General features: G+C 37.9%; 1 protein-coding gene across 1 annotated transcript in view; it reads right to left on the bottom strand.

Annotated features, from left to right (window-relative positions):
• The window catches only part of LOC145446472 (uncharacterized), a 47,012-nt gene extending 31,685 nt beyond the window's left edge, over window positions 1-15,327 (bottom strand). Inside the window, exons 1-19 of the mRNA XM_080324768.1 lie at window positions 14,758-15,327; window positions 11,922-12,093; window positions 11,398-11,541; window positions 10,693-10,789; window positions 10,088-10,196; window positions 9,346-9,874; window positions 7,593-7,840; window positions 7,092-7,312; window positions 6,349-6,869; window positions 5,914-6,077; window positions 4,358-4,574; window positions 4,017-4,173; window positions 3,499-3,643; window positions 2,542-2,691; window positions 2,160-2,377; window positions 1,554-1,791; window positions 1,202-1,295; window positions 734-852; window positions 140-363 (exon numbers count right to left, since the gene is read on the bottom strand). Coding sequence (XP_080180894.1) covers window positions 140-363; window positions 734-852; window positions 1,202-1,295; window positions 1,554-1,791; window positions 2,160-2,377; window positions 2,542-2,691; window positions 3,499-3,643; window positions 4,017-4,173; window positions 4,358-4,574; window positions 5,914-6,077; window positions 6,349-6,869; window positions 7,092-7,312; window positions 7,593-7,840; window positions 9,346-9,874; window positions 10,088-10,196; window positions 10,693-10,789; window positions 11,398-11,541; window positions 11,922-12,093; window positions 14,758-15,048 — 4,058 coding nt within the window. The 5' untranslated portion in view covers window positions 15,049-15,327. The remainder of the gene's footprint in view (window positions 1-139; window positions 364-733; window positions 853-1,201; window positions 1,296-1,553; window positions 1,792-2,159; window positions 2,378-2,541; window positions 2,692-3,498; window positions 3,644-4,016; window positions 4,174-4,357; window positions 4,575-5,913; window positions 6,078-6,348; window positions 6,870-7,091; window positions 7,313-7,592; window positions 7,841-9,345; window positions 9,875-10,087; window positions 10,197-10,692; window positions 10,790-11,397; window positions 11,542-11,921; window positions 12,094-14,757) is intronic.
• Window positions 15,328-16,015: the final 688 nt, after the last annotated feature.

The following is a 16,015-nucleotide window of genomic DNA, read 5'->3' as shown; positions in this document are numbered from 1 at the left end:
CTAAGTGAAGCGACCAACATCTCAAGTAAATTCGAAAAAACACTAGGTATCGGAAAGGAAGATGTAAATTAATGTTGGACATGTAGACTTATAAACTTACACGTTAGTACTATGAGCCCGAAAAATAAAATTGACATACCAAATACGAGTCGTATTTAGAGTATCGTGTCTAAAGACTGAGAAGTTAGACGCAAGAGCTTCTTGATGAAGTAGCATGTCTGACAGTTCAGCTGTAACGTAATTTTTCCACTTTGCAATATCCTTAATCGAGACGTTTTGAGCTTGAAGAGAAGTTGATAAATTTTCCAGCAACAAATCTCGGATGATATCCTGCTCTCTGGCTGATTGAAACTCCTCTGACGCCTTGTGGAAATAATGGAAGAAAAAACACAATTGATTTCAGAACAATGAAATTTTTGTCAGGGCAAAATAGGCCCTGTATCACTGTAACTGAATATTTTACAGACTTACACCAATATGTAGTGTCGATAGTCATCAATGCATATTCAAGAGATTGGGACACATGAGAAAAATGAAAGACATCAACGATGAAGTCTAATGATCAAATATCATAAATGTAATACAAGTATGAATGTGAACAGATATAAAGGAATATAACAAATAGTCCACTGTATATGTATACCTACTACAGAAGTTCATTGTAAAAGGACAATTTTTCTTGTTTGGAGATATTTTGTAGTAGATAAAACCTTAAAACGCAAATAGTGACTACCTGATTTAGTTTGTGCGACAAGGCTTCAACGAACTGAAGATTTTCTTCGACATCCATGGAGATATTGCTCAAGCGTTTTTTCAGCTGAGTTTTCAAGTCACGCAAATCTTCACCGGTGACTTGGGAAATTAAGATAGCTGATATTACGCCATTTCAAAATAAGCACAAAAGTAATCAATTTAATGGGTATCACAAAATATCGAATTATACTTGAATAATAGGTCTTAGAAATACAGTTATTTGTCCGTTAGAGGTTTCTTATACCAAGTGACAGATCTTTAAGCCAACTACTTAATCACATGATGGAAGTAATTATTTCTTTATCGCGTGATCACATGATTTTCGAGTATTTGTGGTCTGAATACTAAATCTTTCTATTTCTATTCCCTCCTAGCATGCCATTGTATTGCATATAACCAGTATTACCATTGCATTGCTTGAATACCGGCAAAAATTGTGTTTTCTCACCCATAATGCTCCTCATTTGATCAACATCAGATGAGACGTTGTCAATTAGCTGTCTTTTCATTGATAGATCTGCAGTCAAGGATAGAAGACTAGCCTGTTGATGAATTAATGTAATTAATAACGAGACAACAATGGTGACAATTACACTGCACACTGCAACAGATCATCCCATGAAAGAGGTACCTTAGTCGTTTTATAGTCCAAACGCGATGTGATGTGATTTTTGTGATTTCATCGAAATGACACAGAAAATCCAGCATAAACTAGTAAATGTAGTATCGAATGTCATCAATGAATTATTATAAAACTGAGATCAAAAGCTCTGAGGAAAAATAAAAATTTCAATATATACCCGAGTATAACTAATGCTTGTGTTGACTCTGGAGATTGATCGCTGCGCATCCCTAATACTGCTGACCAACGCCGTCTCCCGAGCATATCGCTTACGATTTTCATCATGGAAATCAGACATGATCTCGTTCAGCCTGTAGGTGGTGGCATTTACTTCGTCGTAAATATAGTTCGATTTTGTACCGAGATTTGCAAGCTGCGTCTTGTGTCTCGAAACAGACTTTGAAAGGCCTGTGGTCCTGCAAAACAAGACAGGTGATAAGAGGGCATTATCTCAATTTCTAATCAAACTAATTTATCACATTATTTGATTAATTGATTATATTCTTTTGTGTGATTCACTCCATGCAGTATCCTGTATGACGTCCTATCATGGTCACACTTCGTAAATTCAAAATTTTGCACATCATTGCAGCAGAAACTAGAACTTATACCCTCATTTTGGAAATGCATATGTATGTAACAATATTAAATTATGGTAATAAAATTTCACAGAATTTTCATGCTTTTTGCGTTGATATCAATCGCGACATGGTGGTGGATGCGACATCCATAGAACCATAGAACACAATTAAAGTGCTAACAAGATTTACTGTAAAAATAATACCTATCAGTCACATCTGACAAATCAACCCGCAATGCATCAATGCCGGTCAGCTTCTGTTTCACTCTTTCCAACGATAAGTCAAGCTCTGAATCTTTTCTGATAAGACTGTTAACTTGCGAGTATTGTTGTGCGAGACCAGCGGCATTTGAGTCCACAATTCTCTTCACAGTATCGACTTGCAGAGCAAAAGATTGCCCTTGGGATTCGAGTTGCAGCACCTGTAAAAATGGATATTCCTAAGTTTTGAGACATAAAATAGCAGTGCATAGCAAATTTCGAGTAACTATGCTTTCAGGTGATTCTTATCAATTTTCATAGAGAGTAATATAATTTGTAACACGATATACATGTATTCAGTCTAGCTACTGTATTTTCTTCATACCCGAGCTGAGAGGCGTCTATTGGCAATAGTCGCTTCTCTGCTGTTGTTAATAAGATTGGTAGTGAATTTGTCGAGAAAATACACAGCATAATCCATATCGTCTCGCCATGTTTTCATCTCCGATAGATCCTCCGAATTTCTATCAGAAACCTAAAAAACCAATTTCAAAGATGACTGATAATCTTGGCTATTTTCAAGCGAATACAATATTACATGCGTATTGCTTGAGTAATTGTAAAAACTGAAATAATAGTAATTCTGTTGAATACAAGGAAGCGGTAAATGAAAGCTGTTGCGCATTGGTAACATTTAATATCCCAATGGAAAAAATTGACTGAATTCCTAATTTCTGAGACTTTCATTTGCAATCCAAATCATACCGTAACTGCGATTTTACACTCTCTGTTGTGAACAGCTTCTTGGAGGTACCGAACTTCAATATAAAATTGAGTAGTATATTCATATTGAAATGAACATGAATATTTTCGACTGATACTCGTCAGGGCGTCAGCAACTAGTAGAGAATTCGAAAGAGCATCGTATATCAACAATCGTAGCACAAAATATGACGTCACCAGCATGAAATGTCGAAAACAAGAGCGTTCAATGTACTATTTTTAGATGATACACGAACTCCTTTTGTTGACACAGCCTTCGCTGGTGTATTTTGATAAAAGTCGACTCCAAGGCACACAAATGAAAGTGTGAACGACCCCTTCCGAGTATGCGAAATCGGTTGTCTCGATAATTTTTTGTACAGGCGGGATTACCCGACAAGTGTTTGCCAATTGCAGTATTTATGGCCTTTGATTGTTCAGCATCAACCTTGAGCGGAACAGTAGATGTGTATACTGATTTGAAGAAGGTAATCAAATGTTTCTTGCACATGCCAAAGAAAGTTGCTGGTATAAAACATTTATACGTTGCGCAAACAAGCGTATTTGGAAAGATTGATACCTGTTTGAATTGTTGTAACTGACTTCCCGTTGTACTGAGACTCTCTTCCATCAATCGACCTTTTTCTTTAGTCTGATCCAACTGAGATCTCAAGTTCTTCAGCAAATTATCTTGTTCCGTATTCTTATTCGAGTGTTCCCAACCACTAAAAATATATGTTGACAGAGAATTTTGTAGCTGTCGTTTTACGGCGATGGTTTTGTAGTTTGAGACCACAAATGGCTCTGTAACTTCTGAATACAATGTGGTCACTTCTCTATTCAAATCTGGAAAAATCTAACTCAGTAGAAATTGAATTGAAATTCAACTGGAAATGGTTGACACCTATCGAATCAACAGTAATACTGTGTCGGATAAATAAATCCTAAATTACAGCTGAGTTTATGCAGGACACTGATGCGACACGATGGTGTGAAATTTTTATTCATACGGAAACTTAAAACTACAGAATTAAGAGCAATTACAAAATCTGAATGACCTGCTATCTAAAATCTGAATTATACATCGTCACATCCCACCTAGTTTGTAATCCCGAAACATCATTCTCTATATCTTCAAACCGAGCCTTTTGAGCCGTTTCCTTGGCGGAAAAGGCATTTATTTCACTCTTCACACTTCCAATCGTTCGGTGAAGCTCATTGATTTTTCGGTACAATTCCCTCGTAACATTAGATCCTGCACAGACAACCATATTCATTAGATAGAATTGGAACAAATACAAAATGATAGGGAGTTTTGAACTACTTTACTTTGAACTAATCAGTTTAGCCAAAAACTGATGCAGGAAAACTTATACCGAATTAAAAGACCTTGACATTTCCTATCCTCTACATTCTTGGCGAGACAACCTTTCCCAAACCTGTGAAGTCATTCTGCAGTCTTTGAGCGAGTCGACGCAAAGATTGTGACTGATTTGCTGACCGATCAAATAGAGACTTGAAATCGTTTCGTTGGGCCATAATATTGCTTTGTGCAATATGGACCGAATTGATTAATTCGTTCATTTGGGTGTCAATGCTTTCCAGCCTTGAGAACTGTTCCAAGATCTTTTGCCGAACCTCCCTCGTCACATTCAGCTGAGAAATGATTAGAGTTCAATTGTTCAGTTGCCCACTATACAAGAATTCTGCAATTAGTGTATATTGGTTAATTCTAGATTTATCCAGAAAAAATTCTCAAAGTGTTTAAAAATTACAAGACAAGAAAATTATATTTCAAAATCCCTAAACTATTCCTACTAGGCACAAGAGCATTGATATTTTATAAGCATAACAATAGCATGTAATGGAAACGCATAAAAAATTGTTGCGATTACTTGCTGTCCCAAACATATGAATTGTTCATATTTATATCACCACTCTGTGTCCACTGCATTGGAAGAGTTGATTTCATTATTAACAAATTTTTCCCATTGAATAGTATATTCATATTGAAATGAACCCGAATATTTTCGGCTGACACTCGTCAGGGGTAATCGTCAGCAACTAGTAGAGAATTTGAAAGAACAGCGTATATCAACAATCGTAACACAAAATATGACGTCACCAGCACGAAATGTCGAATACGAGAGCGTTCAATGTACTATTTTTAGATGATACACGAACTCTTTTTGTTGACACAGCCTTGGCTGGTGTATTTTGATAAAAGTCGACTCCAGGCACACAAATGAAAGTGTGAGCGACCCTTTCCCAGTATGCGAAACCTGTCGTCTCGATAATTTTTCGCTCAGGCGGGATTATCCAACAAGTGTTTGCCAATTGCAGAATTTATGGCCTTTGATTGGTCCGCATCAATCTTGAGCGGGTGAGTTAAGGGTGAGCTTTTCACCGAGCGTGTTCTAATGAATCTAGGGACATGCTGATTTATGCGTTCCTGCAAGCGCTTTGACGTTCTTCCCACGTAGCCACAATCACAGTGACACTTAAATTCGTAAACTACATTGCTTTGCTGAAGTGCGGGTAGCACGTCTTTACGTGTTGCAGGGAGCAGTTGCGTTGTCGTGAAAATCACGTTGGTCTTCACTGTGTCGTAACACTTATTGACCGCTGAAATCAATTGCTTTCCAAAGCGGGTGGAAATAGGCCCTATCCAAGGTAAATGGATGTAAACATCTTTGGTTGTTCGTTCGGTAAATTTTTCCCAATGCATTAAAAAATGCGGGAATACTGTGTTTTATACACATATAACTTTGAATCAATATTCATAAATTTCAGACACATTTAATCCATATTTCAATTATTCAATACCAAATACTCATTCATAGTACAATATCTTTGGCTGTTGTGTATGAAAAGACCATGCCATTTGGAGCATGTATGATTATAGCTCTTTTCGAATACAATATATTTGCAAAACACTGATGTCATATAGACCAGATCATCATTATAATATGTGTAATTATAAGATGCCGAATACCTCTGTTCTAAATCTTCTATTCGTTGATTCTTCAAAATCACCAAATCGAGTGGCCACACTTTCCAAAGAATTGATACGCGAGTCCATGGTAATCAAAGTCGACCCGGAGTCCCCTACTTGACTCTGTAGGGTGGCCACAGACATAGCCTGGTCTCTGACATTAGCTGAAATCAGGGTAAAAATATTCAGAACTCAGAAAACCATTGCATGATCCTGTATACAGTATTTGGAGCCATAAAATATTCGAGCAAACCGTCCTGCGATTGAAAATCATCTCCAAGCACCATATTATGGTTTCTGCTACAACATGGTCTCGAGACTCATGACAAGTATATATTAATACTCATAAATATTAATTCTCTGGCTTCAACAATATCCGAACAAGTTGAATAATGATCAGGTTGATAATGATAATGAAGGATATTAATCGCATACCAGTCAATACATCCATTCTCGACCCAATTTCATTTCGTTCTGTAGTAGCACGGAAATCTTCCTCTCTTGTTCTGTCCACAGTTGATCTCAAATGCCCGACATCCCCGGTTATATCTCTGATTAAGTCTTTGTTTTCCTCTATCCTGCGTTTCAATGACTCTGCTTCCTCACCTAACTTGGTGTTGGTGTTCGATATCATATCATTAGCTTGGATTATGGAACGATCAATTTGAGAGAGACGGTTGTCCACTTGGTGAAAAGACATGTTAATCCCAGCTTTGTACACTTCAAACGCTGTGCCTTGATTGTCGAAATCACGTTCCAAATTGCTGATCTTAGAGTCAACGTACTTGACTTCGGTATTGGTAGTTATTATTGCTGAAGACAGATCTTGAACGTTGTACATGACTTGAGAAATGTTGTAACCAACAACATTTTTGAAAAATGACAGTCCGTAAGCTGCATCTAACGCTGAGCTATTCAGTTTGCGGATGTCGGAATGAAGCGCGGAGTTGTCGATCCTAGTAATAGAAATATCTTTCATCAACTATGTCATATGAATATAGTTCACTCACAGAGAAGGAATTCATTTGAAGCACATATCAACTAGATAATTGAGGCTAAATTGCTTGCAATCGTACAGGTTGTTATTTGAGAGATTAAGACAGGTTTTGAAACAATATGCCTAAAACAGTATAGGGCAGGGGCGGCTTCCACATCACAGAAAATTGTGATCAACTTACTCAAGGTCGGATGCTATAATCTGCAGATTCTGAACGGTTTTGTCGAGACTATCCAGTTTCGAATAAAACTCGATCAGAGACACTTCGCCGGTTGTGACGGAATGATGGATTTTTGTGATGTCAGCAGAGTTGCGTAGAACCAAATTTTTCATCGTCACAATACCCGCAATGTCGTTACGCAGTTGTGGGATGGCCTGAACTTCTGAAGAATAACTCGCGAGCTGAAAGAAAATGCCATGATTATATCACAAATATGTTAATATATTGAAGTTTTATTCGATAAAGGACACAATATTCATGAAATTGATATTACAAACATATTGAACGATTCAGAAAACACTATGCATGATATCTCAGAATCACACGAACTCGATACTAATGTCACGCAAGCCGAGTTTTTGACCAAAGAATAAAATCAATCAAGCAAAATAAGGCCTACAGCAATCTCAAGTTAAATTTTGCAAAGAGTTGTTGAAAAGGTGGATACAGGAAATTTGATACCTGTGATTCCAGGAGACTTACGGTCCTCGGCAGATTCCTAATCTGATCAATAGCTTCTCGATTATGGGCAATTGACTCATTCAGAGAAGACATGGCTGATTTCACTATCGACTTGATGGATTTTTTTGATAACGTTGTTCCCTGCTCCGTGCGGGCTTCTTTTCTGCCCAGTCTTGTTAAGGTCCGATTCACATATTTTCGGAGGGACTGCACATCCGCGTTACGAGCAAAACTTTTTGGTGATGTACCTAACAAAATGGAAAACGAAGTACTTGTCTGGATCCACCGATCCAACAAGCTACTTTTCTATAAGCATGTCATGAGACAGATCACTTCATAGCATTGATTCATTTGAAGCTAGCAATGCATTCGTCTCTATCGCAGAGTACAGTGAAAAAGGGATAACCCTCCATAAAACAAGGCACTAAGAGCAGGGTTGTAATGACACGAGTCATGACTCGACTCGAGTCAATATTTTCAGATGACTCGACTTGACTCGAGTCATTTTCTCAAAATACGGAAATGAAACGACTCGAGTCAACCTGTGTATTGACTCGACTTGGACTCGAGTCATTGCGCATGACTCGAACCAAGTCATATGACTCGAGGTTCAGACGGCCAAGACCGACATTTCCTTGTAATGCCGGAGAGTAGTAAAGTAACCACCCTATTGGCATTTCGTATATTGGTACTGGTACTTGAAAATAAGACCAGAAACTGCTAAAAGTGAGGAAAATTGGTATATTATAAATGCGAACCATTCGATATCATCAAATAGAGTTAAACTGAGCAGTCAACGCAATGACTTGAACTCGGACTCTAGTCATAATACCATGACTCGGATTCGACCCTCTACTCGATGACTTGGACTCGGACTTGACTCGGTGGTGAATTAAAAATGAACTATGAACTATGAAAGTGAGATGGACTTGTGACTCGGAGCCTTGTGACTTGGTTACAGCCGTGACTGAGAGTATTTCCTTATTGCATCCTAGGATTTTTTTCCACATATGCCATGCAGTGTGCATCTTTTTAAGATGATTTAACTCATAGACACATTGGGAGCCATGTGGTAAAAACATAGATGTAATTGCAGCGAACAATCTATTCAAGTTAGTGGGGTAAAAGAAAAACTTTCAAGCAGTTCAATTAGAGAAAGGCGATTTAAAAGTTAATGTTCAGAAGAAGTGTCTCAAAACTCACTTGTTCCACCCTTAACAGTGATCCAATATTCAGATGGATATTAAGACACAAATACTATCTTTAGCTTGAAGAGAGAGAACATATTTATTGATTCGTCCGACCGTGAAGAAAATAAGATTGACGCATGAAATAGTAACAGGAAACTTAACGGTGTAGGTCAGGGTGTAATCGATATGACTCTGGGTAGAGACAACTGGTCTGATCACACTCTGCATTAAACAGTTACAGATATTCTTTATAAATTTTGTTGCAGTTGGTTGGGATAATTAAATTCAGCATAGCATAACATAAATAATAATAATAACACGAAAAATTGTGGTGAGATAAGGGAAGTCAGTAATAAGAGATGCGGTGTCTGAATAGAAGTTCAATTCGATAGGAGTGGTCTAATAGAAAATTGAGGTAAATAGGGTCAGCTGTAACAAATGTGCTTGGACAATTGCCACCCTATTAAAAATAGCAATTCAAGGATCAGAATAGATAAACACAAAACGTTATTGTTTGTGTTCTACAACTAAGCCATAAATTCAAATAAAAAATATTGTTTCACCTTCCAGATTTCTGATTCTCTTCCGTAAATTCACGATAGCAGAGTTTTGCCTTCTGCTGTCCTGAACGACTTCTCTGAGGGACTTGGCGAAAGCTTCCAGCATTCTACGGTTCGACCTGATGCCGCTGCCGAGATCCGTGTCTTTCTTATCAGCTCTGCTAAACGCCGTGATGATGGTATTGAATCGATTCTCGAATCCATTCAAAATCAGTGTGTTGTTGGTGTACATTTCCAGAAGATTGGCCATCAAATTTTCATGACTCAAAAGTCTTGTACCGATGGCGTCCAAATCCGATTTGGTGTCATGCGGAACGGATACCGTTTCGGATTCACCCTCAGAATTGGTTTGATTTCTTTCGATACCATTTACTTCCTCCGTAGGCTGGTAATCAGTCTCCGTTGAGTTCTCCTCGTCCAAGTAATCGTCATACAGGTCCACGCCGATTACATCATACTCGACAACGTTGTGATCGTAATCGTATGGAATCTCTGCGCCTTCCGGACTGCTTCTCTTTGATTTACCATGGTTCTATGTGAATTACATGGAATATTGTGTTAGGCATCTTCTTCGGAAGCAGAAATTCATTCAATGCCGGTTATGATACGCAAAAGTATCTAATAAGTTAGGCTCAGAGACACAAAATTACATCAGCTACATCAAAACAAAAATATTAATTACGTTCCGAGTACATTCTGACAAACGTTTATTGCGGGGGAAAAGGACCAATGAAATTAGCCTTACCTTCCGTATGCTACGTGAATGACTTCCTAAAAGTTTACTTATATTCCTGTACACTTCGCGGCGAAGATTCTCCACAGATTCTTCACATCTTGTAGAAATTTCTGACTGGCTGTATTCAACAAAGACGGAATGATGAAGTTTGAAAAGCAAAACGATATAGCGTGATACAAACATGACATTTGAGAGCCGGTGACCGTCACTACCATCAAGTTGTTATGAAATAATCATTTTGGCCAATATATCCGTAATCATTCATGCGTTGTTAGGCTACATTAGCCGGTGTAGGCTATATGCACTGTAGGGTGGAGTGAAAAAAAGAAAAATTTGAATTTCAAAAAGTGCCTGTGATATTTGGTCCCAAATCGAAAATGAATAACTTCTATCATAATTTCAGGTTCTTACGCCATCTAGTGGCCGAGCAATTTCACCAAACGAGTCGAAAATAGCTAATTTTGCCATATCTTGATAATCGCTTATGCTAGAAAGCCAGTTTTGGGTTTAAAATCTGCGGAAGCAACATATTCCATTCTGGTTGTTGGACAATTGAAGTCCTAAAATATAGTAAGGATTCCTGACTAGCTGTATAAATACCTATGCAAGATTACCTGTAATTCTGTGTATCAGGGTATTCTGTAGAGTTATGGGCTGCGGGGCTGAGTATTCGGACGGATTCTTCCAAAGACTTTATTCTGGATGCAAAACCTATGAAACATTTTAGGGTGCTTACGAGTAATGATATATCAACCATTCTCCAAGTCTATGTTTTCAATATGAGCTCATGCTGGTCATACTCACAGCTGTAGGAAGGTTACAATAATAGGACAGTATATCAATGAAGTAGGCTAGTTTTGAGTATGTTGGTTTAGACATGAAAAAAACTCAGTTCAATCAAAGTAATCAACAGCTTTGCTGGGTTCATTCATGTCAGGCATAATTTTTGTGCTTAATCTTAAAACTAAAATGTTGATTTTTAACAGTGTAACTAGCAGATATAAGTCTTCTATAGTAGTTTCTAACTCATTCAAGGGTCAATGATAGATGGTTAGACATTTCATTTGCTAAAATTAAACGCACCTCAAATAAGTTTGCAATGAGTCATCCTGTATACCTACCAATGTCAGAGATTAACATGTTATATTGCTTAGACAATTTTATTCAGTTGCCACAAATTTTAAAAGTGATTGCATCTATCGCCCATTAGTTACTCGTGACCTTTTCACTGCACAAATTGATGTTGGTCACTAATTCGAAAAACCGTCTCAATTATATGAAAAATATACATTTAGCAATATTTCCAATACGGAACCCACCGTTCACATTGCTGTCTTTCGACCACGTGTCTCTAACTATATGAGGTTGGTCTTGCAGCGTCTGCAATTCGCCTTCTACATTCCCCAGTCTATCAGCTATTTGATGAAGCTGAGAGCCCTGGCTTTTTGCTTGCAATACAATATCTAAAAAAATTAAAAAATTAGGCTGAGAGAGAGTTTGCTTACGCATATACCGTCAAGGCGATTGGACATTATGATGTAGTATAGTAGCAGTATTCGAAAACACATTGGCCCACTGGTCGTAGTTTTTGAGAATGATTAATTTGAGCTGACAGAAGTTTTGGGGATTGAACTCATGTGCAAGTCTCACACAACGCATGCAGCAGAATGAAGCATGAATGAATTGAAAAAATATAAAAATAATAGATAACGTTACCCTTAATTTTCCAATTGAAAAATGCGTGGAATGATAACCATGGTCTCAGAGTATCACATCAGATTGTAATGAAAGCCATAACGTAGCCCGAAGGACTAATGAAGACCAGGCAAAAGACGTTACCAACCGGCTAAACGCTCATCTATGGTGGCCGAGATAGATAAACTCAATCGATTCTCAAGTGATAACATTTGACTCTTCAAAGTTGAGACTTCTTTTTCGTATCGTCTGATGATCCTTTCTGGATTGACTCGCCATGGTCTTCGTTGGCGACTTGAACCGAAATGCCTGTTTGGTCTCTAAAGTAACATTTAGTCCACTTAGCAACATGTATGGATTGATAGGCTACAGCACACGTGGTACGGATCTACTTATTACATTTTACTAAATCCCACTTCATATTGAATAAATTTGAGAAGATTGAATGATCTCGATTCAAATCCGGCCTACTACCAATACTCCCAACTGAAAGTGGTCAAGTGTGGTAGCATGATTGTTTATCGTGGATATAATGAATTTATTATCACATCATTCCAATATGTACTGTACATTATTGAGCCCATTTTACTTGACAAGAGTCAATAAATTTGCAAGCGTTATTGTTGGTACTCAGAAACATGTTCAGCTAGACTGCACTCGGGACGCTCATCTGATCCTGTATGTGCAACATCACATATGTAAATAATCAAACTGAACACCATACATTCTGGACATTGTTTCACAAATTTAACAGGAATTACAATGTTATCAGGACAATGCTGTTACTGTTTTTGAAGTCAATTCAATGTTGAAACATAAAAACTCTATCACCCGTCCTTTCACTATATCACTTGGTAACAGTGACCACAGTGTCATCAAGTCCCATATATCAATTTTATAGTCAATACAGGAATATGTATGGTATTCCAGTGAAAGGTATATCTGTGACAAAGCTAACTTTGAAAAAGAGGTCTCATTTAAAACAACAAATGTAAATATCTAGACTTGAGATGGACAATCTTTGGCGTGAAAAAGTAATTGGAATGCATTTCCCACTGATCAAAACCCATTTAGAATAACAAACCTTTCGACTGGATGACAAAACTACTATAGCATTAGGGAAGTAGCATTTCTATAGCATCATTAGTGACTGTATTGTTGAAATGGAAAAAGTATGGCCAGGCATTGATAAATGGTGCACATGGAACAGGTGCTTTGAAGGTAGGGTTCAACGCAGGAGGCCGGCACTTAAGTCGATCTACTGAGTTACTGTAAGCATTTTGCCAAACCTCATGAATGGCTACACTAATGCTCACGCATATATACATGCTCATTGCTACTCATGCTCATGCTCTTGCTTTGTACACGTTAGTTGATAAACAAGCTAGGGGGAATCATGAGAAGGCAGAGCTGGTTAAAGTAGTCAAGTAGAAGTAGAAGCAACGTCATAAACTTTTACTCAAGTAGAAGTAGGAGTAGCGATTTTCACATAGGCCTAGTTTTCAATGAAAAATTGATAATTAGAAGTAGTCTAAAATATCCACTTGAGGGTGTTGAGCAAGTAGGCACAATCTAGTTGAATTATAAGAATAAGTACATTGTTACTGACCACCTCGGCGAAATGGATAGCGATTGACATAATATTAAATTAGATGTAGAATTGCAGATGCTTAGTTCAGTGTTTTAGTAATTTGCCGGATCACTATCTTATAAATGTGGCCACATACTAGACCTCAACTCTCAGCCTCTATCTACATCTGCCTGTGACTGACACCAACACTACAAAAAAAAATTAGACAAATTGGTCTCAAAATTAGACAAATTTGGTCTCAAATTTAAGAAATGAGGATGATTTGGTCTCATTTTACCACCCACTCACCATAAATGCTATTTTCGACTCAGACAACCATATATATATTGATCTGAATAGTACACGTGAGTAGTAAGTGGCATGTACCTTGATAACTATATCTAGTGAATACCTTGTCAACTTAGTACAGGATCATCTCAACACTGCAATTTCTGGTCTCTCTCATCCTTACCCTCCTCCGCTCAGACCACTAACATTGAAAAGGATGCCCCCAAGGCACTGTTACTATTTTCGATCAATTTCTGCCTTACTTTTGAGACATAAAGTACTTGGTAAGACTAATTGGTCTTTAAGACATTTTTTCATAAAAAGTCACTTTAAGATAATAAGATAAAAAATGTCTTTTTTTTTTTGTAGTGAACCTGTCCAGTTCCTGTAGCATTTCCAAAACTAGCAGTTCAGTGCTGGAAACAAGGTTTCACATTCAGCTTGACCACTTTACGATCCTGAGGTCACTAAAAACCGATGCCTATTTTGGTTTACCTTTACTGTCCCACATCATCCACCACAAATTATTGATGTGCGATAACTCGCCTCCCAAAACAGGCTCAAATCATCTTATACCATGTATAATCTGTAATATCACAGATGATTTCTTTACTGTATGCTTATTAAAATGATGGACTTGTCTTACATTATTGAACAACTGGATAGCCGTAATAAACTTTGCAATCGAAACCAAATCCGACTTGCAAATCATAAAATCTCCCCTAATTGGGAATTCCCCCAGATGAGAGCTACTTCTCACTGATCAGCTGATGCTCAACATGCCCTCTAGGTCACGGCCTTATTCGAATTCGAGACGCTAATAAGGGCTATGGGCTATAGACTGCTAAGAGGTCACTTTATTGGCCAATTTATGTGTACTTTACACCAAAAAGAAGGTACGTTTTTCAGGGATATATAGTTCTATATGTAGTTCTATATATCCCTGATGCTTTTGAACAGAGTCACCAGTGGAATGGTACTTGAAAAGATCAGAATTATATAACAAGACCGAACATTAATATCTTCTTGAACACCCGCTGTAATATTTAGCCCAGTAGGCTATGCAAACGCACTTCCTTTCCTTTAGTTTAGGAAAGACGTAGTAATTACTCAATGTAATCCTTACCAGATTCGTTAGTCCTTGCGATTCGGTTGAAACTTGGCAGAAAACTTCATAAATTACGGCATACGCTAAAAGCACTACCGCGAGAAGCCTCCCTGTGATTTGCATCACTGCTAATTTCAACAGCGAAAACCACAATATCTGTGAGGAATGCTGCACTATATTCGATATCCAAAGATAGTGTGGTGATGATGGATAACTCGAATCTGGTACAGAGTAAATATCAGGAAACATGTTTTGACATTTAGGGAATGGATGTTGAGTATTTGCGCAGTGCTGATAGAATCCAATCATAACACCAATTTAGGTCAAAGGAAGCGCTTGCGACGTACACGTGTATAAGCCAGCAAAGATTGCCTACTTGGGATGTCTCGAGTGTTTTACATCCTGCACGAGTCTTCTGAAGTCTGCTGTTTGTGTTATATGAACATTTTCGAAGACGTCTTTTAAATATGATTCTTCATATTGATAAAGCATATGTTTGATTTTAGTTGGAGCCGCAGTGCGGAATCACATTATAGGCCTATGGCACGAATATGAGTTGGATTATTGGATACCGTCGCTCATCGGTTAGCAACTTTACATTAGGGTTACCATACGTCCTCTTTTAAGAGGATTTGTACTCTTTTTTGACTTTTTTCAAAGTGTCCACGGAGGACGCCCTTTTGTCCTCTTTTTTGAGATTTTGTCCTCTTTTTTGAAAATTTAGGTCACATTTAGAGCAAAATGCGAGTGATATGCCGTAAATTAGCACAGAAGTGACGCTCCGGCGGGTATTTCGGAGTGAAAAACGGTGATTTAAGCTCTGAGCGAAAAGTTGATCTTTTTTAGTCAACCGATCACAAAGTGGGGAAAATTCACCGATTTTTGAGAATTCTTCTCCGGTTTTGCAAGTCTCAAATTTCTGAAAAAGTGTCCTCTTTTTAGATCTCCAAAATATGGTAAGCCTACTTTACATGCATAGTGAGTAGGTAGGCCTGTACCGTGTACTCAATCGATACAGCTTACGGAAATTTGTATACAACCAACCAGGGCCGTAACAGCACTTCGTCGGCCTCCCACCAAACGCTGGTCTTGGGACCCCCATACGGTGATAACCCGGCTGTTATTGATGGACTAGTCGCGGTTGAATACTGTGCACTGTGCAGCGCATGCATATTTTCTGTACCAGCATCATTGCCGTCTGTTTGTTGTGTATTTTATCTGGATGAAAAAATGAAGACTATCTCTCTCTAGTTCAGCAGATTTTACACTGTTGGTT

The sequence above is a fragment of the Botryllus schlosseri genome, chromosome 9, assembly GCF_051294905.1.
Source record: "Botryllus schlosseri isolate E-star chromosome 9, Bs_hap1, whole genome shotgun sequence".
In the NCBI taxonomy this organism is placed as follows: domain Eukaryota; kingdom Metazoa; phylum Chordata; class Ascidiacea; order Stolidobranchia; family Styelidae; genus Botryllus; species Botryllus schlosseri.
The sequence above is the reverse complement of the archived record's forward strand: the minus strand, read 5'-3'. Positions and strand labels throughout refer to the sequence as shown.